Source organism: Haliotis rubra, unplaced genomic scaffold (assembly GCF_003918875.1).
Source record: "Haliotis rubra isolate DU_JTF1 unplaced genomic scaffold, ASM391887v1 Scf243, whole genome shotgun sequence".
Taxonomy (NCBI): domain Eukaryota; kingdom Metazoa; phylum Mollusca; class Gastropoda; order Lepetellida; family Haliotidae; genus Haliotis; species Haliotis rubra.
Genome location: NW_025766481.1, coordinates 692,912 through 717,699, shown reverse-complemented (window position 1 = coordinate 717,699; position 24,788 = coordinate 692,912). Strand labels below are relative to the sequence as shown.

General features: G+C 43.8%; 1 protein-coding gene across 1 annotated transcript in view; it reads right to left on the bottom strand.

Moving 5' to 3' along the window:
* Window positions 1-16,950: 16,950 nt before the first annotated feature.
* LOC124278894 (eukaryotic translation initiation factor 2A-like) overlaps window positions 16,951-24,788 on the bottom strand; it is a 54,020-nt gene continuing 46,182 nt past the window's right edge. Inside the window, exon 18 of the mRNA XM_046714698.1 lies at window positions 16,951-17,832. Coding sequence (XP_046570654.1) covers window positions 17,770-17,832 — 63 coding nt within the window. The 3' untranslated portion in view covers window positions 16,951-17,769. The remainder of the gene's footprint in view (window positions 17,833-24,788) is intronic.

Here is a 24,788-nt window from a genome sequence, read left to right as displayed (position 1 = left end):
TCAGGCTAAACTATTGTGAGAACTATAATTAGAACTGTTGTTCTCTCTCACAAATATATTTGTCACCAGGGCCTTTTGAATAAAGAGTGTGGAGTAGGAGTGCAGCATTCATTGTGACTGGGGTGATTCAGGGAACCGTTTCAACAACCTGTGATGATATCCACCATCTTTCTTCAGTAACAGTAACCGATGTATATAGGGATATGGTCTCTGCTGTGACGTGGGTTGTCATGATATCCACCATCTTTCTTCAGTAACAGTAACCGATGTATATAGGGATATGGTCTCTGCTGTGACGTGGGTTGTCATGATATCCACCATCTTTCTTCAGTAACAGTAACCGATGTATATAGGGATATGGTCTTTGCTGTGACGTGGGTGATTAAAACTATATCGTATGCTCTAATAAGACTGGTGCTCTCATTGAACCAAACAAGTTGCCTTCGTCTCGTTCAGTAATGAAATGCAGGTACAGGCATCAATGTAAACTGCCAATTTACACCACTTGGTTGTGACACCTAGTCAGAGACTCTAGCCCTGTGACTGCATCATACCGTTATATAGAGTCGTGGCATCGCCTGTGGAAGAACTATCCCCGCAGGATACTAGTCCAGGAACGTCTACCGGGACACTGTGTTGACGGGTTATCCACAAAAAGAGACAGTTGACCACTCAGGCATTTCCCGTAACTATATACGTATTAGCCTGGGAAAAGTACTCTGAGCGCGGTTATGGTCAGACATATAGAAGGATCATTATTGAAACTATTAGCAGAGTAGTCGCCAATTTTCAGCATGGTCGGTTTTGTGACCTAACAACATTACTGGGCATGATGGCGCGGCTTGACGTCAGATCACACAGGATAACATTGGTGGAATTATATTCACATTTGCTTCAAGCTTAATTTAGCATGCACTGTTTGGTGATTGTAGACCTCTGCAATACTGGAGTCAGAGTCAGATAAACTGTGTGTGACTGTAGTCAGATGTAGTATGAAAGACTGTAGCCAGATGTAGCGTGTATGACTGTAGTCAGATGAACTGTGAGACTGTAGCCAGATGAACTGTGTATGACTGTAGCCAGATGTAGCGTGTATGACTGTAGTCAGATAAACTATGTGTGACTGTAGTCAGATGAACTGTGTATGACTGTAGTCAGATGAACTGTGTATGACTGTAGTCAGATGTAGTATGTATGACTGTAGTCAGATGTAGTGTGTATGACTGTAGTCAGATGAACTGTGTATGACTGTAGTCAGATGTAGTGTGTATGACTGTAGTCAGATGTAGTGTGTATGACTGTAGTCAGATGTAGTGTGTATGACTGTAGTCAGATGTAGTGTGTATGACTGTAGTCAGATGTAGTGTGTATGACTGTAGTCAGATGAACTGTGTATGACTGTAGTCAGATGTAGTATGTATGACTGTAGTCAGATGAACTGTGTTGACTGTAGTCAGATGTAGTGTGTATGACTGTAGTCAGATGTAGTATGTATGACTGTAGTCAGATGTAGTGTGTATGACTGTAGTCAGATGAACTGTGTATGACTGTAGTCAGATGTAGTATGTATGACTGTAGTCAGATGTAGTGTGTATGACTGTAGTCAGATGTAGTGTGTATGACTGTAGTCAGATGTAGTGTGTATGACTGTAGTCAGATGTAGTATGTATGACTGTAGTCAGATGTAGTGTGTATGACTGTAGTCAGATGTGTGTATGACTGTAGTCCAGATGTAGTGTGTATGACTGTAGTCAGATGTAGTGTGTATGACTGTAGATGAACTGATGACTGTAGCCAGATGTAGTATGTATGACTGTAGTCAGATGTAGTGTGTATGACTGTAGTCAGATGTAGTTTGTATGACTGTAGTCAGGTGAACTGTGTATGACTGTAGTCAGATGAACTATGTATGACTGTAGTCAGATGAACTGTGTATGACTGTAGTCAGATGTAGTATGTATGACTGTAGTCAGATGAACTGTGTGTGACTGTAGCCAGATGTAGTGTGTATGACTGTAGTCAGATTAACTGTGTGACTGTAGCTAGATGTAGTATGTATGACTGTAGTCAGATGAACTGTGTGACTGTAGCAAGATGTAGTGTGTATGACTGTAGTCAGATGAACTGTGTGACTGTAGTCAGATGTAGTGTCAGTGTAGATGACTGTAGTCAGATGTAGTGTGTATGACTGTAGTCAGATGTAGTGTGTATGACTGTAGTCAGATGAACTGTGTATGACTGTAGTCAGATGTAGTGTGTATGACTGTAGTCAGATGTAGTGTGTATGACTGTAGTCAGATGAACTGTGTATGACTGTAGTCAGATGTAGTGGTATGACTGTAGTCAGATGAACTGTGTATGACTGTAGTCAGATGTAGTGTGTATGACTGTGGTCAGATGTAGTGTGTATGACTGTAGTCAGATGAACTGTGTGACTGTAGTTAGATGTAGTATGTATGACTGTAGTCAGATGAACTGTGTGACTGTAGCCAGATGAACTGTGTATGACTGTAGTCAGATGAACTGTGTGACTGTAGTCAGATGTAGTGGGTATGACTGTAGTCAGATGAACTGTGTGACTGTAGCTATATGTAGTGTGTATGACTGTGGTCAGATGAACTGTGTCTGACTGTAGTCAGATGAACTGTGTATGACTGTAGTCAGATGTAGTGTGTATGACTGTAGTCAGATGAACTGTGTATGACTGTAGTCAGAAGTACTGTGTATGACTGTAGTCAGATGAACTGTGTATGACTGTAGTCAGATGTAGTATGTATGGCATGACCTTTCATTTCTAACACTACAATGACTTCCATTGAAAACATGATCGTTAACTTAACCTTGCCTTCCAACAGTAACCTTCTCCAACATTCATGCTGCCCATGACAACCTATTATTTCTTTATCTGTAAGGCTCTCCTGAAGATTTGACTTGGAGGTCACGTGGACTCCTGTTGTGCCAACATCGGCTCCCTGGTGGATATGTGTGGACTTCACACAACATCAGATGACGCTCCTTCCCGTGTCTGTCATGAAATTTAATCTTCAGAGTGTAAAGAGGCCTCAACTGATGACAATTAGAAAAGAGAAATACTAGTATATCTTTTCGATGAAATGTTTACAAAGTGTGCTCAATAGTCCATGGGGACCATTAGAACCACCAATGAACTCTGTATTACAAGAAATTACATCAAAAAGAAGTTCTTGTGATGCTGGTTCTATTGCATGTGTAGCTAGAAATTGTGGTTGTCAATGGGCTAGATATTGATTTCATCCACGCAGTGTGTATTTCCGACTGGGCGATTGTGCCTGATGAACCTGCTGGAGGAATACGTTATTACTATACGACAAGGGCACACTAGGGTAACACAGCAAATACACCCATGGCCAACTGGTTTACATTCTGTCAGGAATAGCAAAAGGTACTTTCAGCTGTTGGTTTTAGGGTGTTTTTTTGCCTCGGAACTTGAAACCAGTCCTTGGTGATCACTCTCAGAGTTGCCTGGGATTGCTGACAACCAGCTGCAAGACGTTAAGCGACGATATACTGACCATGCACACCGAATGTAGAAGACATGAGTACTGGGCGACTAATACAGTTTCATGGTAACCATTGAAGAATTAGCATGAACTCGCCTATTGTTTGCGAGTAGAAGAAGAATTACCCAAGAGTGGTACATATGTAGAAATATATGTGAAGAAATCCATAAAATACTGACCCAACGGGAATTTCCCTCATACATTTATCAACTTTATCTTCAGGCAGTAGAAAACTGAGGATTACTTAAGCATCACCTAAATCCAAGGGCAATTTTGCAAGAATGTTCCAAAACAGGCGGTCATACTCTAATATACTGGAATGCACATGAAGAGCACGTGCATGCAATAATGTCTCAAAACTATGGGCTGCATGTTCACGTGTTGTGCATGCGCCAAGCACATTGGGGTATACATTTCATAATTACAGAATGTGTACTGATATCTTTTTGACATTGATGTTAAGAACATACAAGTAATCGGCATGCATGAAGCAGGGATATCCTACCGCAACATCGTATTTTGGGGGTAACTCTTTCTCAGTAGAGTACAGATTCTAGTACTTTTATTGAGTCCCATCCGGGATTCGAACCCACACCCTCAGAGTCAGGCATCTAATCGCCAGCACACAAAGTCAGCCGTGTACACCCACTTAGCCACCGCGGCTTCCACAAAAATGGAAGTCGAGCAACTGAAAGTCTACAGCACGGACATTATGTATCCCTCTGATGAATGTAAAGCTAATCTTTAATAATTGTAATAATAATGACCACAACCACGCTGTAGTGTTGCTGGCGATCACTCAGTACCTCAGTGAGGAGATATAACCTATTTCATCACAACGTGTGCTATCGCTCACTCCTCTTACAGATCCAAATATGCCAACAAATGTTTTTTTTAAAAAAACATATATCAGCTTTATCAAGATCATCTTCATACACAATGTCGTTCTGCTTTTCCATATGTGGAACGCATGAATCGTTCTTATTAGTGAATTTCATATACGGCATGACTAAGCACGGCCATGTCTTTCTGTCCGCGAGGTACCCGTAGTATTATCCTGATGTTCTGTGTACGACAACGTACGATTCCTTATTTCAGTTATACCCAGATTATATTTTTCCCAATGGGAGATATTCCACTACACAATCTGTCTAGAAATCCTTCTTCTCTTGGGCATGAGTAGTCTGATGTACCCGTTCATCCACAGAGCAACATTTGCTGGTGTCAGTACTGTGGTCTGTGCAATGTTCACTATACGTAATGGGATGGTCTTATTCTGCAGCGGCATTATCACTATGGGTAATACCATCAGTAATAATTACATCACGGGCTTTGCAGTGGGGTAGATGGATATTTATTTTCCAATTATTAAACACTGTCCGTGTGTAGATTTTAAAAATATCATGTACTGAGCTGTGGTGACAGAAGGAAGGTAAAGGAGAAACATTGGAACCACACACAAAGAAGGGCATGAAACACATTCAGCAGCTGTGAGTGCTGGGATAACATGGCTGGGGGTCGTCAATTCCCTGTTCTAGGCAAAATACTGACTTTAATTGTTCAAAATTAGGATCAATGTGACTGAATAGATACACATTTAAATCACCAAACGCAATAATGTTTACATTAGTATCTGAAGCGAATGATTGGTCCATTAAATCCCGTAGTAGGGAGTTATCTGCTCTACAGAATGTGCAAACTATTTCGTCTTATTAAGGCTGGATATTTGTGCCTCAAATGAGTCAAAACCAGGAGATTCTACTATATGTTTATAACACAGCGCGTCTTTAACCACCCCTCATCTACCTTCCCAAACTCGATGGTGGGCGACAAGATCGACATAGTCAGGATGTGTAGCCATGCATCACACATGCATCAAACATCAACCTTACTAAGGCAGGAAACATCTGTGTCTGAAAGCTGGTTTTCTTCTTACCTGGAATCTCACTGTGCCCCACACAGCTCTGTTCACATATTTACCAGGAATCTCACTGTGCCCCACACAGTTCTATTCATATATGTACCAGGGGTCTCACTGTGTCCACACAGCTCTGTTCATATATGTACCAGGGGTCTCACTGTGCCCACACAGCTCTGTTCATATATGTACCAGGGGTCTCACTGTGCCCACACAGCTCTGTTCATATATGTACCAGGGGTCTCACTGTGCCCACACAGCTCTGTTCATATATGTACCAGGGGTCTCACTGTGCCCCACACAGTTCTGTTCATATATGTACTAGGGATGTCACTGTGCCCACACAGCTCTGTTCATATATGTACCAGGGTTCTCACTGTGCCCCACACAGTTCTGTTCATAGGTGTACCAGGGATCTCACTGTGTCCACACAGCTCTGTTCATGTATGTACCAGGGATCTCACTGTGCCCACACAGCTCTGTTCATATATGTACCAGGGGTCTCACTGTGCCCACACAGCTCTGTTCATATATGTACCAGGGATCTCACTGTGCCCACACAGCTCTGTTCATATATGTACCAGGGTTCTCACTGTGCCCACACAGCTCTGTTCATAGATGTACCAGGGATCTCACTGTGCCCACACAGGTCTGTTCATATATGTACCAGGGATCTCACTGTGCCCACACAGCTCCGTTCATATATGTACCAGGGGTCTCACTGTGCCCCACACAGTTCTATTCATATATGTACCAGGGATCTCACTGTGTCCACACAGCTCTGTTCATATATGTACCAGGGGTCTCACTGTGCCCACACAGGTCTGTTCATATATGTACCAGGGATCTCACTGTGCCCACACAGCTCTGTTCATATATGTACCAGGGGTCTCACTGTGCCCACACAGGTCTGTTCATATATGTACCAGGGATCTCACTGTGTCCACACAGCTCTGTTCATATATGTACCAGGGATCTCACTGTGCCCACACAGCTCTGTTCATATATGTACCAGGGGTCTCACTGTGCCCACACAGCTCTGTTCATATGTGTACCAGGGATCTCACTGTGCCCACACAGCTCTGTTCATATACATGTATGTACCAGGGATCTCACTGTGCCCACACAGCTCTGTTCATGTATGTACCAAGGATCCCACTGTGCCCACACAGCTCTGTTCACATATTTACCAGGAATCTCACTGTGCCCCACACAGCTCTGTTCATATATGTTCCAGGGATCTCACTGTGCCCACACAGCTCTATTCATATATGTACCAGGGATCTCACTGTGCCCCACACAGCTCTGTTCATATATGTACCAGGGGTCTCACTGTGCCCACACAGGTCTGTTCATATATGTACCAGGGATCTCACTGTGCCCACACAGCTCCGTTCATATATGTACCAGGGGTCTCACTGTGCCCCACACAGTTCTATTCATATATGTACTAGGGATGTCACTGTGCCCACACAGCTCTATTCATATATGTACCAGGGTTCTCACTGTGCCCACAACAGCTCTGTTCATAGATGTACCAGGGGTCTCACTGTGCCCACACAGGTCTGTTCATATATGTACCAGGGATCTCACTGTGCCCACACAGCTCCGTTCATATATGTACCAGCGGTCTCACTGTGCCCACACAGTTCTATTCATATATGTACCAGGGATCTCACTGTGTCCACACAGCTCTGTCCATATGTGTACCAGGGGTCTCACTGTGCCCACACAGCTCTGTTCATATATGTACCAGGGATCTCACTGTGCCCACACAGCTCTGTTCATATATGTACCAGGGATCTCACTGTGCCCACACAGCTCTGTTCATATATGTACCAGGGATCTCACTGTGCCCACACAGCTCTGTTCATATATGTACCAGGGGTCTCACTGTGCCCACACAGCTCTGTTCATATATGTACCAGGGATCTCACTGTGCCCACACAGCTCTGTTCATATGTGTACCAGGGATCTCACTGTGCCCACACAGCTCTGTTCATATACATGTATGTACCAGGGATCTCACTGTGCCCACACAGCTCTGTTCATGTATGTACCAAGGATCCCACTGTGCCCACACAGCTCTGTTCACATATTTACCAGGGATCTCACTGTGCCCCACACAGCTCTGTTCACATATTTACCAGGGATCTCACTGTGCCCCATACAGCTCTGTTCATATATGTACCAGGGATCTCTCTGTGCCCACACACCTCTATTCATAAATGTACCAGGGGTCTCACTGTGCCCACACAGGTCTGTTCATATATGTACCAGGGATCTCACTGTGCCCACACAGCTCTGTTCATATATGTACCAGGGATCTCACTGTGCCCCACACAGCTCTATTCATATATGTACTAGGGATCTCACTGTGCCCACACAGCTCTGTTCATATATGTACCAGGGGTCTCACTGTGCCCACACAGCTCTGTTCATATATGTACCAGGGGTCTCACTGTGCCCACACAGCTCTGTTCATATATGTACCAGGGATCTCACTGTGCCCACACAGCTCCGTTCATATATGTACCAGCGGTCTCACTGTGCCCACACAGTTCTATTCATATATGTACTAGGGATGTCACTGTGCCCACACAGCTCTGTTCATATATGTACCAGGGGTCTCACTGTGCCCACACAGCTCTGTTCATATATGTACCAGGGATCTCACTGTGCCCACACAGTTCTATTCATATATGTACCAGGGGTCTCACTGTGCCCACACAGGTCTGTTCATATATGTACCAGGGATCTCACTGTGTCCACACAGCTCTGTTCATATATGTACCAGCGGTCTCACTGTGCCCACACAGCTCTGTTCATATGTGTACCAGGGATCTCACTGTGCCCACACAGCTCTGTTCATATACATGTATGTACCAGGGATCTCACTGTGCCCACACAGCTCTGTTCATATGTGTACCAGGGATCTCACTGTGCCCACACAGCTCTGTTCATATACATGTATGTACCAAGGATCCCACTGTGCCCACACAGCTCTGTTCACATATTTACCAGGAATCTCACTGTGCCCCACATAGCTCTGTTCACATATTTACCAGGGATCTCACTGTGCCCCATACAGCTCTGTTCATATTTATGTACCCAGGGATCTCACTGTGCCACACACAGCTCTCTATTCATATAATGTACCAGGGATCTCACTGTGCCCACATAGCTCTGTTCATATATGTACCAGGGATCTCACTGTGTCCACACAGCTCCGTTCATATATGTACCAGCGGTCTCACTGTGCCCACACAGTTCTATTCATATATGTACCAGGGATCTCACTGTGCCCACACAGCTCTATTCATATATGTACCAGGGTTCTCACTGTGCCCACAACAGCTCTGTTCATAGATGTACCAGGGGTCTCACTGTGCCCACACAGGTCTGTTCATATATGTACCAGGGATCTCACTGTGTCCACACAGCTCTGTTCATATATGTACCAGCGGTCTCACTGTGCCCACACAGCTCTGTTCATATATGTACCAGGGATCTCACTGTGCCCACACAGCTCTGTTCATATATGTACCAGGGGTCTCACTGTGCCCACACAGGTCTGTTCATATATGTACCAGGGATCTCACTGTGTCCACACAGCTCTGTTCATATATGTACCAGCGGTCTCACTGTGCCCACACAGCTCTGTTCATATATGTACCAGGGGTCTCACTGTGTCCCACACAGCTCTGTTCATATGTGTACCAGGGATCTCACTGTGCCCACGCAGCTCTGTTCATATACATGTATGTACCAGGGATCTCACTGTGCCCACACAGCTCTGTTCATGTATGTACCAAGGATCCCACTGTGCCCACACAGCTCTGTTCACATATTTACCAGGAATCTCACTGTGCCCCACATAGCTCTGTTCACATATTTACCAGGGATCTCACTGTGCCCCATACAGCTCTGTTCATATATGTACCAGGGATCTCTCTGTGCCCACACACCTCTATTCATAAATGTACCAGGGGATCTCTGTTCATATATGTACCAGTCACTGTGCACAGCTGTTCATGTCCATATATGTACCAGGGTGCCCACACAGAGCTCACTGTGCCCACACAGCTCTGTTCATATATGTACCAGGGATCTCACTGTGCCCACACAGCTCTGTTCACTATTTACCAGTTCACTGTATATTTTACCAGGGATCTCACTGTGCCCACACAGCTCTGTTCACATATTTACCAGGAATCTCACTGTGCCCCACACAGCTCTGTTCACATATTTACCAGGGATCTCACTGTGCCCCATACAGCTCTGTTCACATATTTACCAGGGATCTCACTGTGCCCCATACAGCTCTGTTCACATATTTACCAGGGATCTCACTGTGCCCCATACAGCTCTGTTCACATACATTTTTTTACCTGAAGATCTACTGTGCCACACTCAGCTCTGTTCACATCTTTAGGAGGGTTCTCATTGTGCCCTACACAACTTTGTCCAGACTTAACAGTTCCCTCACAGGAAAATATTTTTCAACGTTGGTGAACAGACTCCTAATGCAATAACCAACGGTGATTGCGTTTGCTTCCCACTCTAGCAATTAAATATTGGCTTAAATAAATAATGATGCAGGGTTATTCTTTAAAAGCTTCCATGTTACATTACTTTGAAATCTATGACCAAGACGGATGGAACTAAACTATTTGCTGTCTGCTATTGATGGTTGTTTTGGGTGGTGGTATACACAGGCGCTAATCAACATCTTCAAAGACTTTCACTTAACTGGGAAGGTAACTCAAGGTACAATACTGCATAGGGAATGTTAAAGCCTGTTGTACCAGAAATATATTTTCTGAACAATAATGAATAAAAAGAAGTTTTGCACTGTTCTAAGAAAACTCAGGTGTGGTTTCTAGATTAAAGTATTATGAAGGCAGTTTTTTGGCAAGTGATATTTGTTAAGTGATATGGATGAGGAGTGGTGCCTGGGTGAATTGCTGGTGTGGATGAGGTGGATGGGGCTCGGTGCCCTGATGGTGTGGATGAAGTGGTGGGGGCTTGGTGCCCTGATGGTGTGGACGAGGTGGTGGGGCTCAGTGCCCTGATGGTGTGGATGAGGTGATGGGGGCTTGGTGCCTTGATGGTGATGAGAGTGGAAAGCGCTTGGCAGCTGCATTTTGCTCTCTCCCTTTGTATGCATTTTGCACAAGTTTATGCCATCTCATTTGCCCCAAAAAAGTGACACAGTTATAGCTTATCTTCCAAGGATCAGTTTAATGTTTTGTTTGGCTTGAAATAGTCAGGAATTATGACTTTATTGACATTTGTTGTTGAATTTTGTCTGATTTCAACAACTTGTTCAAATCTGAGTGCTATTCATACCCAAGCTGAGGGATTTCAACAACTTGTTGGCACTTGGGCAGCACAGGCAGGCCAAGTAGGAACAATGGGCACCAATCAAGGCCGTATTGGATACAATACAGAGGAGCTGGTGACTATTCAACAATCAGCATCAAGCCTTTCTAAGCCAAGACTTTCACCTGGACTGTTTGAAAACCTCAATCAACTTTAGATTTCAGTTGTTCGGAAAACAAAGAGAGGAAAACGTGCTGGCAGAAAATTAAAGAGAAATACCTGTGAACACAATCTGTCAAAAGTTCATCCACAAACTTCCAGAAAATATTTGAGGGTGTCAGTTTGGAATTCACAGTCATCAAGAAACAAAACTTTTTGAGATTAGGGACATGCTGGTCAGTGGAGATATTGATGTACTTTTCTTAACTGAGACATGGTTGTGAGATTCTGGTAATGAAGCATTGATATCAGAAATGACTCCTCCAGGTTTTCGTTTCTCACATGTTCCCAGACAAGGTAGGGGCGGTGGGGTTGCAGTGATATGTAGAACCTCCATTGTGAATGTGGTAAAACCAAAGGTAAATTTTGTGTTTTTTGAATACATAGACATTGTCATTTCATCTTTCAACACATCTCTCAGAATTGTCTGTTTATACCGCCCACCACCATCATCAAGAAATAAGCTCTCACATGCTGATTTTTCAGATGATCTATCAAAACTGTTCTCATCATGTTCCAGGAAACATTGTATGTTTGTTTGAGACTTCAACGTCCACTTTGATAATAAATCTAAACCAGATGTGCAGAAAATAGTAAGCTTGCTTAATTCCCACTCTCTGAAGCAACATGTCACAACGCCAACTCATAAGTCAGGACATATCCTCGACTGGGTTGTCACTCTTCAAGACAATGTTTCTCTCATAAACAATGTAACTGTGGACAACAACCTGGTCTCTGATCACTGTGTTATACACTTGTCTCTTAACATGCAGAGGCCAAAGAATGAAATAATTACAACAAGCATTGTCACTAAGGTGACATAATCCCCCGCCGCAAATTATATAAAATCAAACTTATAAAGTAATGAAAGTTTAAGATGAAGTTAACTGTCAACAAAAACATTATCTTGCTCTTTAGTTGTTCAAACACACACATATTTTCAAGACTGACTTTGACCTCATGTCATAGTGTATGAAATATGCAAAAATAGTACTAAAGAAATTGCTTATTGAAAAACATTCAAGGGAGGTCTTGAAAGTCTATGAAGAAAATAAAGTGAACCGATCTTAAAATATCTTTCTGACAATTCAGGTTAACATTCTGAAATCTTCATAGTGTCGTCGTGACCCTTATTAAAAATTATGTGAAGGTCACCAAAATTGACTGGGCCATGGGCCTTCCCTATATGCAAGCTTGGTGTCAAATATGAAGAAAATCCACTGAATATTTTTTGCGATATCTTGCTGACTATCTTAACAAGCAATTTAACATGCTGAAATCTTCAAAGTGTCTCTGTGACCTTGAAAATTAAGTAAAAGTCGCCAAAATCGACTGGGTCCTGCGCCTTCCCTGGATGAAACTTGGTGTCAAATATGAAAAAACTCCAGTGAATAGTTCTTGAGGTATCTCGCTGACAATCATAACATGTAGGTTAATATGCTGAAATCTTCAAAGTGTCTCTGTGACCTTGAAAATTAAGTGAAGGTCACCAAAATTGACTGGGCCCTGCGCCTTCCCTGGATAAAGCTTGGTGTCAAATATGAAGAAAATCCAGGAAATGGATCTTGAGATAGCTTAACATGCAGGTTAACATGCTGAAATCTTCAAAGTGTCGCCATGACCTTGAAAATTATGTGAAGGTCACCAAAATCGACCGGGCCCTGTGCCTTCCCTAGATAAAGCTTGGTATTGAATATGAAAAAAAAAGTGAACGGTTCTTGAGATAGCTTAACATACAGGTAAAACGTTAAAGTCCCCTTGTGACCTTGAAATGAAGGTCAAGGTCACCAAACCTGACTTGGACCTTTCTTATAGTGTGATGAACCTAGGTACCAAATATGAAAAGAATCTAATCAACGGTACTTAAGATATTCCAATTCGTATGTACGGACGGACGGACGGAGCCTAATACTACTATCGCTAAACGCGCGGCGGGGGATAAAAACATGTCGTAATCTTAAAGGAATTGACAATGTGAAATTCAGTCAAGATTTGGTAACATCGGATCTTGTCACAAATCCTGTACCAGACTGTGATGGACAGACTGCATCGTATAACAACTCACTTCGCCAATTGCTGGACTGTCATGCACCTCAGAAGGAACGTACTTTTGTACAGCGTACAGGATGTCCCTGGTACAATGAACTTGTTCATGAAGCTAAACGTAAAAAACGTAAAGCAGAACGTAGGTGGCGAAAATCTCAACTTGAGATACATCGTCAAATGTATAAATATCAAAGAAATGCTTTTTGCAAGATCGTCCGAGAGCAGAAGCGTTTGTACTGTAAACAGCAAATGAAAGCCTAGAGATCTCCACAATTTCATGAAATCAATTATGGGCAAGACGAAGGCAGGTGTTCTTCCTTAATGTGATAATATTACACAACTTGCCACAGATTTCAATTCATTCTTTGAGAATAAAATTCTGGATATCAAGAAACTTCTCAGGGAGTATCAACAGCCAGACATGGTGTTCGAGGAAACCTTGTTTGATGGCGTTCCTCTGAGGAAGCTCGCACTTTGTACTCCACAAGTCATCAAATCATCCAACAAAACCACTTGTCTGAATGATCCAATGCCAAGCAATCTTGTGGTTGATCATCTCAATCATTTACTTCCAGTTATAACCGACATTATTAATAAAAGTCTTTCATCCGGTGTTTTCCCTACATGTTTGAAGGATGCTATTGTTACTCCACTGTTAAAGAATTTCAAACTTGATACCAACATACTCAAGAACTATCGGCCCGTTTCAAACTTGACTTTTCTTTCAAAACTTGTGGAGAAAGCTGTTACCAGACAACTGATGAAGCATATCAACCTCCATGACATCCTTGATGACTATCAGTCTGCTTATCGCCCGCATCATTCAACAGAGACCTTGCTCCTGAGAATTGTTAATGATCTCAGGTGTCTAGTGGATTCTGGTGACATAGCAACATTGACTCTTTTAGATCTCAATAGAAAACTAAAGTTAAATGACGACAAAACAGAGGTATTATTGGTCGGAAGACAACAGCACATCGACAAGGTAGATGTTGAGCGAGTGTTGATTGCTTCTGCCTGTATCTCCCCATCACGACAAGTTAAAGATCTTGGAGTACAGCTACAGTCAGACCTTTCCATGTCTCCACAAGTGGATCATCTGTGTAAGACATGCTACTTTCACATTCGTTCCATTGGTACCATCCGAAAATACATCACTAAAGAGAGTGCACATATCCTGGTCAGATGTCTTGTGTCTTCCCGCCTAGAATACTGCAATAGCCTTCTCACTGGAATATCCAAAGAACACATGATAAAACTCCAGAAAGTGCAGAATACAGCCGCTAGAATTATATCATTGAGTTCTAAATATGATCATATAACCCATGTGATAAAGTCTTTGCACTGGCTTCCTGTTCAATACCGAGTTGACTTCAAAGTTCTGTGTACAGTCTCTAAGTGTCTCAACAACCTTGCCCCTACATATCTCTCATCTCTCCTAACCCAGTATGTGCCTTCCAGAACTCTACGTTCCCAGGATAACAGCTCCTCAAAGTACCTCAAGCTCTGCTCACCTCTTTTGGAAAGAGGAGTGTTCAGCATGTCGCGCCTCTCTTATGGAACTCTCTACCGCTCCAAATCAAACTCGCCCCGACCCTAGACTCTTTTAAGAAGGCCCTAAAGACATTCCTTTTTACTAAAGCCTATAATTGACATTTTCCCTTCTTCTGTAAATAGTTTTAATGCGCCATGAGCATGCATGAGTGGGTGGACACTGGAGCTTTACAAATATCCACTATTATTATTATTATTATGGTGTGGATGAGGTGATGGTGGCTTGATGCCCTGATGTGTGGCTGAGGTGTGGTGGCTTGATGCCCTGATGGTGTGGATGAGGTGTGGCTGAGGTGGTGGCTTGATGCTTGATGGTGTGGATGAATGTGTGGCTGAGATGATGTGGATGATGTGGTGGTGACTTGGTGCCCTGATGGTGTGGATGAGGTGTGGTGACTTGGTGCCTTGATGTGTGGATGAGGTGTGGTGACTTGGTGCCTTGATGTGTGGCTGAGGTGGTGGGGGCTCAGTGCCCTGATGGTGTGGATGAGGTGATGGGGGCTTGATGCCCTGATGGTGTGGATGAGGTGTGGTGGCTTGGGTGACTTGTGGTGCCTTTGCTCCTGATTACAGTCTCGAACTGGAATATGTACATGCTACTTGGTGTAGCTGCAATATTGATGGCTGTGGCATCATTCACTCACTCTGATTTCAAGTTCTCTTTATTTGCATCTTAAAAGCATCTAGTTCTGAAGCAGAACACACAACGAACAGCATTAGAAACACTAAACAAAAACACAAAACAATGGTTAAACTTTGAAAAGCAAATTTATGGAGAAAACTGTCGGTTTAAGAACTGAATGTGGTTGCTACAGAAGCATTACTGTAGTTCACTGAGGAACACCGAATATAAAAGAGATATACCCTCAGTAGGCAAAAATAACAGTGTATTCAGTATTGTAAACTGAAAGTCACTGTGTTCTTTAATCTGATTGGTTGAAAAACGTGATCAAATGGTATTCGATTCCTGGAAATTCGCTGAGTATTAATACATACAAACATCGCCGTCGGTTCCAAATGAATTCCCCTGCTTCAAATACTCAATAACACCCGGAAATCGGCCAACACATGATATGTTTATCTCCTAAGTAAGTATGGTCGCCTTGGGATAGCACACTGATGGTACACCACCTTGTCAAGAGTCTGAAAGAATGCCTGAGGCAAGTGGCTCCACTCAAACACTAATTTATGACCCAATTGTGTAAGTGTGTTTGGTTGTCTACCCACTGCATCTGATGTCCAATTTGTCCCAAACATGTTCAATAAGAGCCATGGCATAGATGTTGTTCTTAAACCTTGTGTTGTCCTGTTTTAACTGCAGCTGAGTCTGATAGACAAGCAATCAACACAATGTTCATTGCAGCAAAGCCTATTAACTACTAGACCGTCAGTATGAGAAAGATGTTAACAAGACCGTCTAAAAGTCAGCACATTGCCGTGTTAATGTTGCAGGGCTCAGCGTAAACATCACCGTGTCAACATGTGTTCCACACACAATGTCAACTAATTTTGAGATGTCACCAAATCGTTACCAATTCGTTTCTGCTGATAGTGCTTTTCCCCTGCAAGTACAGAAACTCCAAACAATTCAAAACACTGCTGCTCGTATTGTAAGTCTGAAATCTAAGCGAGATCACATCACTCCATCTCTCACTTTCCTACATTGGCTCCCTGTTACGTACCATGTGAACTTCAAAATCCTGTGCCTTGTATATAAACATCTCCACAGTCAAGCTCCAGAGTATCTATCTGAACTTCTCACACTGTACACCCCTGCAGGATGTCTAAGATCCCAGAATCAGCACTTACTTACAGTCCCTGAAGTCAGACTTGTCTCCTATGGTCAGAGGACCTTTGCCTACACTTCAGTTGCTTTGGAATTCACTGCCAGCTGACATCAAATGTGCTGAATCACTGAACTCTTTCAAGTCCCTTCTAAAAACACATTACTTCTCCATATCTCATAATGGGACAAACATTTGATATAGTGGGGGATGGCCCAGGATTTTAATGTCAAAACTAACCTATCCAGAAAATATTTCAAAAAGATTAGCTTCAGACAGAACAAAAAAGGAAACTGTCTGCCACATAAAAACTATTGCTGCAAATTGTTTTTATAAACAACATATCTAAGAGCACAGTTTCAATGTATATTCTATTTAGTTTTCCAGCTGTAACTGAAAACAGTATCTAGTTTCCACACAAAAACACACACACCGTCCATGAATATCATCAAATTGTTGGTCCCTAACCTTGAATAGGCAGCAGTCTTGACATAACCGACTCCAACTGTATACATTCTAGTCTTCCTTTCCTGTTAAGTATATTAACAAGCAACAAAATCCACTGTTTATCTCAACTGGTTTATGTACATTATGGTACAGAATATGACAAAACAGAAATGTCTGCTCTTCCTCCCATAAACAGCTGAAACAAATCACATTAACAAACTCTGATAAACTGTGCAGTAACAGTCGCTGCTGCTGTATAGTTCTTATCTGGTGGTATTAGTGTACATATGATTTTAGCTAAACAAACATAACGCCATGTCTGACAGATGGATCAAAACAACAAGAGGCAGAAAGAAACTAAAACGAACAAATCTGGTCAGGTAGATTTGAGTTTACAACACGACAAATATTCTTCAAATAATGAGAAACAAAAATATAAACCAAAAGCCATAAAACACATATTTTTAATCTAACAGCATTTTTTGTGTTTATTTTTTTCACCTTGGCAAAATATGTCTGTTCATAAATAGCACACAATAACTACAAAAGAAATGAAGTTTTTATTGCTACTTTTATTTTTCTTAAAATATGATCGTCTCATATTGATAACCAAGAACTGCTAGAGTCAGCCAAGTATGGCTGGACCCATGCTGCTCACACAGGCATGTGATGAGCCAGCAAGTACCTCATGCTAGCAACTGAACTGTCTTAATTCTTTTAATCAAACTGCCTCCTTGCATGAATTTATATTAATTTACTTTTTGTCCTCCAGCTGAATATCAGAGCAGTTCCTACTCAATCTTCAGGTAAACAAACATTGAAACATACACACATGAAAGATCAAGGCAACAAACAGCAAAAACAATAGGCTTTCCAGAATGAGCCTCGTCTATCATGGTAGTACTCTGATGTTCCTAACCTTGACCTAGACGGAAGGTCATCTGACTGAGAGGCTCTTGAGTTCTTCCAGAAGAGATTCCTCGGTCTTCAGCTTCTCTAGCTGCAACAAAGACATGCTGGGTGAGTTGTTGGACAATCTAGCAAGTATAAAACAAGCTCCCTGAATGTCAAACAGAAACCTGAGTGTAAATGTCTGGTGCTTACAAGCACACTCTTCCCAACAAATTCACACATACATTTGCCCACAAGTACATGCACCTGTAAAGGTAACTTTAGAAAAAATAATCAGTTTTAAACTCTATTTTGACAATTATCTCTAAGAAAAGCATGATTAGTAACTTCATGTAACTTCGGTGGTTTTCGTAAAAATCTGTCCCAAGTACATCCATTATGGAATTAGCAAATCACACTGAAACAAAATATCATTTCTGGAAAATACCAACATATCAAAATTACAAGTTAGCATGGTTTGATACATATGTAAAGTTCCATAATAAAACCTGAAACGATTTCAGAGTTATCACTGAAAATGAAGCATGATGGATGGATGCACGAATGGATGCAAGATGGACAGATGGACAGACAGAACCCATTCGGAAACGCCCCTCCAAAATTTTTACAAGTGAGAAAATACATGAACTGTCTTACATAATTGCACTTAAACAGCCACCACTGAAGCTGATCAGTACAACCAAACTCATTGCTTTCATAAATAATGCACATAACAGTGAGGCCACAGTCATGCTTGCCCCTGTTATGTCAGGCTAGATAGAGCATGTATTAGAAAGACCATCAGTCATGCTTGCCCCTGTTATGTCAGGCTAGATAGAGCATGTATTAGAAAGACCATCAGTCATGCTTGCCCCTGTTATGTCAGGCTAGATAGAGCATGTATTAGAAAGACCATCAGTCATGCTTGCCCCTGTTATGTCAGGCTAGATAGAGCATGTATTAGAAAGACCATCAGTCATGCTTGCCCCTGTTATGTCAGGCTAGATAGAGCATGTATTAGAAAGATAGAGCATCATCAGTCATGCTTGCCCTGTTATGTCAGGCTAGGCTAGATAGAGCATGTATTAGAAAGACCATCAGTCATGCTTGCCCCTGTTATGTCAGGCTAGATAGAGCATGTATTAGAAAGATCATCAGTCATGCTTGACCCTGTTATGTCAGGCTAGATAGAGCATGTATTAGAAAGACCATCAGTCATGCTTGCCCCTGTTATGTCAGGCTAGATAGAGCATGTATTAGAAAGATCATCAGTCATGCTTGCCCCTGTTATGTCAGGCTAGATAGAGCATGTATTAGAAAGACCATCAGTCATGCTTGCCCCTGTTATGTCAGGCTAGATAGAGCATGTATTAGAAAGATCATCAGTCATGCTTGCCCCTGTTATGTCAGGCTAGATAGAGTATTAGAAAGATCATCAGTGTATTAGAAAGATCATCAGTCATGCTTGCCCCTGTTATGTCAGGCTAGATAGAGCATGTATTAGAAAGACCATCAGTCATGCTTGCCCCTGTTATGTCAGGCTAGATAGAGCATGTATTAGAAAGACCATCAGTCATGCTTGCCCCTGTTATGTCAGGCTAGATAGAGCATGTATTAGAAAGACCATCAGTCATGCTTGCCCCTGTTATGTCAGGCTAGATAGACCATGTATTAGAAAGACCATCAGTCATGCTTGCCCCTGTTATGTCAGGCTAAATACAGCCTGTATTACAACCACCCACTGCATTAGTATTTGATTGACAATATCAAACAGGCCAATCAAGAATGCATGAACCAAGGTGAATCCGATGTGTGCAGATTAAACCCCCTCCTCTAACATATACAGCACTTCCTGTACACCCATATCATCCTAGCCACACAGCACTGTGTAGTCATGAAATCAATGATGCAGAAATGTTCAATTACTCCATATAGCGAAAACACCCCCACAATGTGCGGACTAAACCAACTCAAAGAATGACAAACAGATCAATTCCAGCAGGCCCAGAAAAGCCCATTAACATCTGACATTTTTCTGCTTTCTAACAGCGTGATGTTTTGGTGTTGTGCTCACATATCTGCTGGATGACAGACACCTCCGCCTGCTGCTCGCCACTTCACCATGGTTGTCTTCACAAACACAAAGGTTAGCCACCAGGAAAGGCCATATTGGTGTTGGTAATATTCCTGACATTTCAAACATGTACTGAATCACAGAAGGACACTGTTGACTTCACAGCATGCCTTTTCCTTCCATGCTCATTTATTACACTCATTAAACAAGCACACACACAGAAACTGGTGCCCCAACAGTTACTCTTGCCCAATAGAATTTCAGGAAACCATAGTGAAAACATAGTAACTAGTGAATTCTACAGGCAAGAACAAATATTAGAACCAATAGCATCTATGTTTAAGTTTCCCATAACGGGGAAATATCCTTCAAAACCTTTCCCTAATGTATACAAAACATGGCCTACCACAGCACCACACATTCTTCCTCAGTTCCACTTCAAGTTCCACCATCATTGGGGCAAAAGTTTACAGATATTGAATGGGTTATCTTTAGTCCAAATGAGTGAAAAACAATATTTGCACTAAGGATATTTGTAAATCTTGAAGTTTGTCATGAGGAGGAAGGTCATTGATTCATTATGCCATTTGAAATTCTCGTTTTGTTCAGATCACTGCACATCCACTTCCCACCTTTCAGCAGCTGAACAACAGCCATGGAAACCAGCTCTCAAACTAGCAGCACCTGAACAACAGCCATGGAAACCACCTTTCAAACTAGCAGCACCTGAACAACAGCCACGGAAACCAGCTCTGAAACTAGCAGCACCTGAACAACAGCCATGGAAACCAGCTCTCAAACTAGCAGCACCTGAACAACAGCCACGGAAACCAGCTCTCAAACTAGCAGCACCTGAACAACAGCCATGGAAACCAGCTCTCAAACTAGCAGCACCTGAACAACAGCCATGGAAACCAGCTCTCAAACTAGCAGCACCTGAACAACAGCCACGGAAACCAGCTCTCAAACTAGCAGCACCTGAACAACAGCCATGGAAACCAGCTCTCAAACTAGCAGCACCTGAACAACAGCCATGGAAACCAGCTCTCAAACTAGCAGCACCTGAACAACAGCCATGGAAACCAGCTCTCAAACTAGCAGCACCTGAACAACAGCCATGGAAACCAGCTCTCAAACTAGCAGCACCTGAACAACAGCCACGGAAACCAGCTCTCAAACTAGCAGCACCTGAACAACAGCCATGGAAACCAGCTCTCAAACTAGCAGCACCTGAACAACAGCCACGGAAACCAGCTCTCAAACTAGCAGCACCTGAACAACAGCCATGGAAACCAGCTCTCAAACTAGCAGCACCTGAACAACAGCCACGGAAACCAGCTCTCAAACTAGCAGCACCTGAACAACAGCCATGGAAACCAGCTCTCAAACTAGCAGCACCTGAACAACAGCCATGGAAACCAGCTCTCAAACTAGCAGCACCTGAACAACAGCCACGGAAACCAGCTCTCAAACTAGCAGCACCTGAACAACAGCCACGGAAACCAGCTCTCAAACTAGCAGCACCTGAACAACAGCCACGGAAACCAGTTCTCAAACCAGCTCTCAAACTAGCAGCACCTGAACAACAGCCACGGAAACCAGCTCTCAAACTAGCAGCACCTGAACAACAGCCATGGAAACCAGCTCTCAAACTAGCAGCACCTGAACAACAGCCATGGAAACCAGCTCTCAAACTAGCAGCACCTGAACAACAGCCACGGAAACCAGCTTTCAAACTAGCAGCACCTGAACAACAGCCACGGAAACCAGCTCTCAAACTAGCAGCACCTGAACAACAGCCACGGAAACCAGCTTTCAAACTAGCAGCACCTGAACAACAGCCACGGAAACCAGCTCTCAAACTAGCAGCACCTGAACAACAGCCACGGAAACCAGCTCTCAAACTAGCAGCACCTGAACAACAGCCACGGAAACCAGCTCTCAAACTAGCAGCACCTGAACAACAGCCATGGAAACCAGCTCTCAAACTAGCAGCACCTGAACAACAGCCATGGAAACCAGCTCTCAAACTAGCAGCACCTGAACAACAGCCATGGAAACCAGCTCTCAAACTAGCAGCACCTGAACAACAGCCACGGAAACCAGCTCTCAAACTAGCAGCACCTGAACAACAGCCACGGAAACCAGCTCTCAAACTAGCAGCACCTGAACAACAGCCACGGAAACCAGCTCTCAAACTAGCAGCACCTGAACAACAGCCACGGAAACCAGCTCTCAAACTAGCAGCACCTGAACAACAGCCATGGAAACCAGCTCTCAAACTAGCAGCACCTGAACAGCAGCCACGAGAAACCAGCTCTCAAACTAAACTAGCAGCACCTGAACAACAGCCACGGAAACCAGCTCTCAAACTAGCAGCACCTGAACAGCAGCCACGGAAACCAGCTCTCAAACTAGCAGCACCTGAACAACAGCCACGGAAACCAGCTCTCAAACTAGCAGCACCTGAACAACAGCCACGGAAACCAGCTCTTCAAACTAGCAGCACCTGAACAACAGCCACGGAAACCAGCTCTCAAACTAGCAGCACCTGAACAACAGCCACGGAAACCAGCTTTCAAACTAGCAGCACCTGAACAACAGCCACGGAAACCAGCTCTCAAACTAGCAGCACCTGAACAACAGCCACGGAAACCAGCTCTCAAACTAGCAGCACCTGAACAACAGCCACGGAAACCAGCTCTCAAACTAGCAGCACCACGGAAACCAGCTCAAACTAGCAGCAAACAACAGCCACGGAAACCAGCTCTCAAACTAGCAGCACCTGAACAACAGCCACGGAAACCAGCTCTCAAACTAGCAGCACCTGAACAACAGCCACGGAAACCAGCTTTCAAACTAGCAGCACCTGAACAACAGCCACGGAAACCAGCTCAAACTAGCAGCACCTGAACAACAGCCATGGAAACCAGCTCTCAAACTAGCAGCACCTGAACAACAGCCACGGAAACCAGCTTCTCAAACTAGCAGCACCTGAACAACAGCCATGGAAACCAGCTCTCAAACTAGCAGCACCTGAACAACAGCCACGGAAACCAGCTCTCAAACTAGCAGCACCTGAACAACAGCCACGGAAACCAGCTCTCAAACTAGCAGCACCTGAACAACAGCCACGGAAACCAGCTTTCAAACTAGCAGCACCTGAACAACAGCCACGGAAACCAGCTCTCAAACTAGCAGCACCTGAACAACAGCCACGGAAACCAGCTCTCAAACTAGCAGCACCTGAACAACAGCCATGGAAACCAGCTCTCAAACTAGCAGCACCTGAACAACAGCCATGGAAACCAGCTCTCAAACTAGCAGCACCTGAACAACAGCCATGGAAACCAGCTCTCAAACTAGCAGCACCTGAACAACAGCCATGGAAACCAGCTCTCAAACTAGCAGCACCTGAACAACAGCCACGGAAACCACCTCTCAAACTAGCAGCACCTGAACAACAGCCACGGAAACCAGCTCTCAAACTAGCAGCACCTGAACAACAGCCATGGAAACCAGCTCTCTCAAACTAGCAGCACCTGAACAACAGCCATGGAAACCAGCTCTCAAACTAGCAGCACCTGAACAACAGCCACGGAAACCAGCTCTCAAACTAGCAGCACCTGAACAACAGCCATGGAAACCAGCTCTCAAACTAGCAGCACCTGAACAACAGCCATGGAAACCAGCTCTCAAACTAGCAGCACCTGAACAACAGCCACGGAAACCAGCTCTCAAACTAGCAGCACCTGAACAACAGCCACGGAAACCAGCTCTCAAACTAGCAGCACCTGAACAACAGCCATGGAAACCAGCTCTCAAACTAGCAGCACCTGAACAACAGCCACAGCAGCACCTGAACAACAGAAACCAGCTCTCAAACTAGCAGCACCTGAACAACAGCCACGGAAACCAGCTCTCAAACTAGCAGCACCTGAACAACAGCCACGGAAACCAGCTCTCAAACTAGCAGCACCTGAACAACAGCCACGGAAACCAGCTCTCAAACTAGCAGCACCTGAACAACAGCCACGGAAACCAGCTCTCAAACTAGCAGCACCTGAACAACAGCCACGGAAACCAGCTCTCAAACTAGCAGCACCTGAACAACAGCCATGAAACCAGCTCTCAAACTAGCAGCACCTGAACAACAGCCACGGAAAACCAGCTCTCAAACTAGCAGCACCTGAACAACAGCCATGGAAACCAGCTCTCAAACTAGCAGCACCTGAACAACAGCCATGGAAACCAGCTCTCTCAAACTAGCAGCACCTGAACAACAGCCACGGAAACCAGCTCTCAAACTAGCAGCACCTGAACAACAGCCACGGAAACCAGCTCTCAAACTAGCAGCACCTGAACAACAGCCATGGAAACCAGCTCTCAAACTAGCAGCACCTGAACAACAGCCATGGAAACCAGCTCTCAAACTAGCAGCACCTGAACAACAGCCACGGAAACCAGCTCTCAAACTAGCAGCACCTGAACAACAGCCAGCTCTCAAACTGGAAACCAGCTCTCAAACTAGCAGCACCTGAACAACAGCCATGGAAACCAGCTCTCAAACTAGCAGCACCTGAACAACAGCAGCACCTGACAACAGCAGCCACGGAAACCAGCTCTCAAACTAGCAGCACCTGAACAACAGCCACGAAACCAGCTCTCAAACTAGCAGCACCTGAACAACAGCCATGGAAACCAGCTCTCAAACTAGCAGCACCTGAACAACAGCCACGGAAACCAGCTCTCAAACTAGCAGCACCTGAACAACAGCCACGGAAACCAGCTCTCAAACTAGCAGCACCTGAACAACAGCCACGGAAACCAGCTCTCAAACTAGCAGCACCTGAACAACAGCCACGGAAACCAGCTCTCAAACTAGCAGCACCTGAACAACAGCCACGAAACCAGCTCTCAAACTAGCAGCACCTGAACAGCAGCCACGGAAACCAGCTCTCAAACTAGCAGCACCTGAACAACAACAGCTC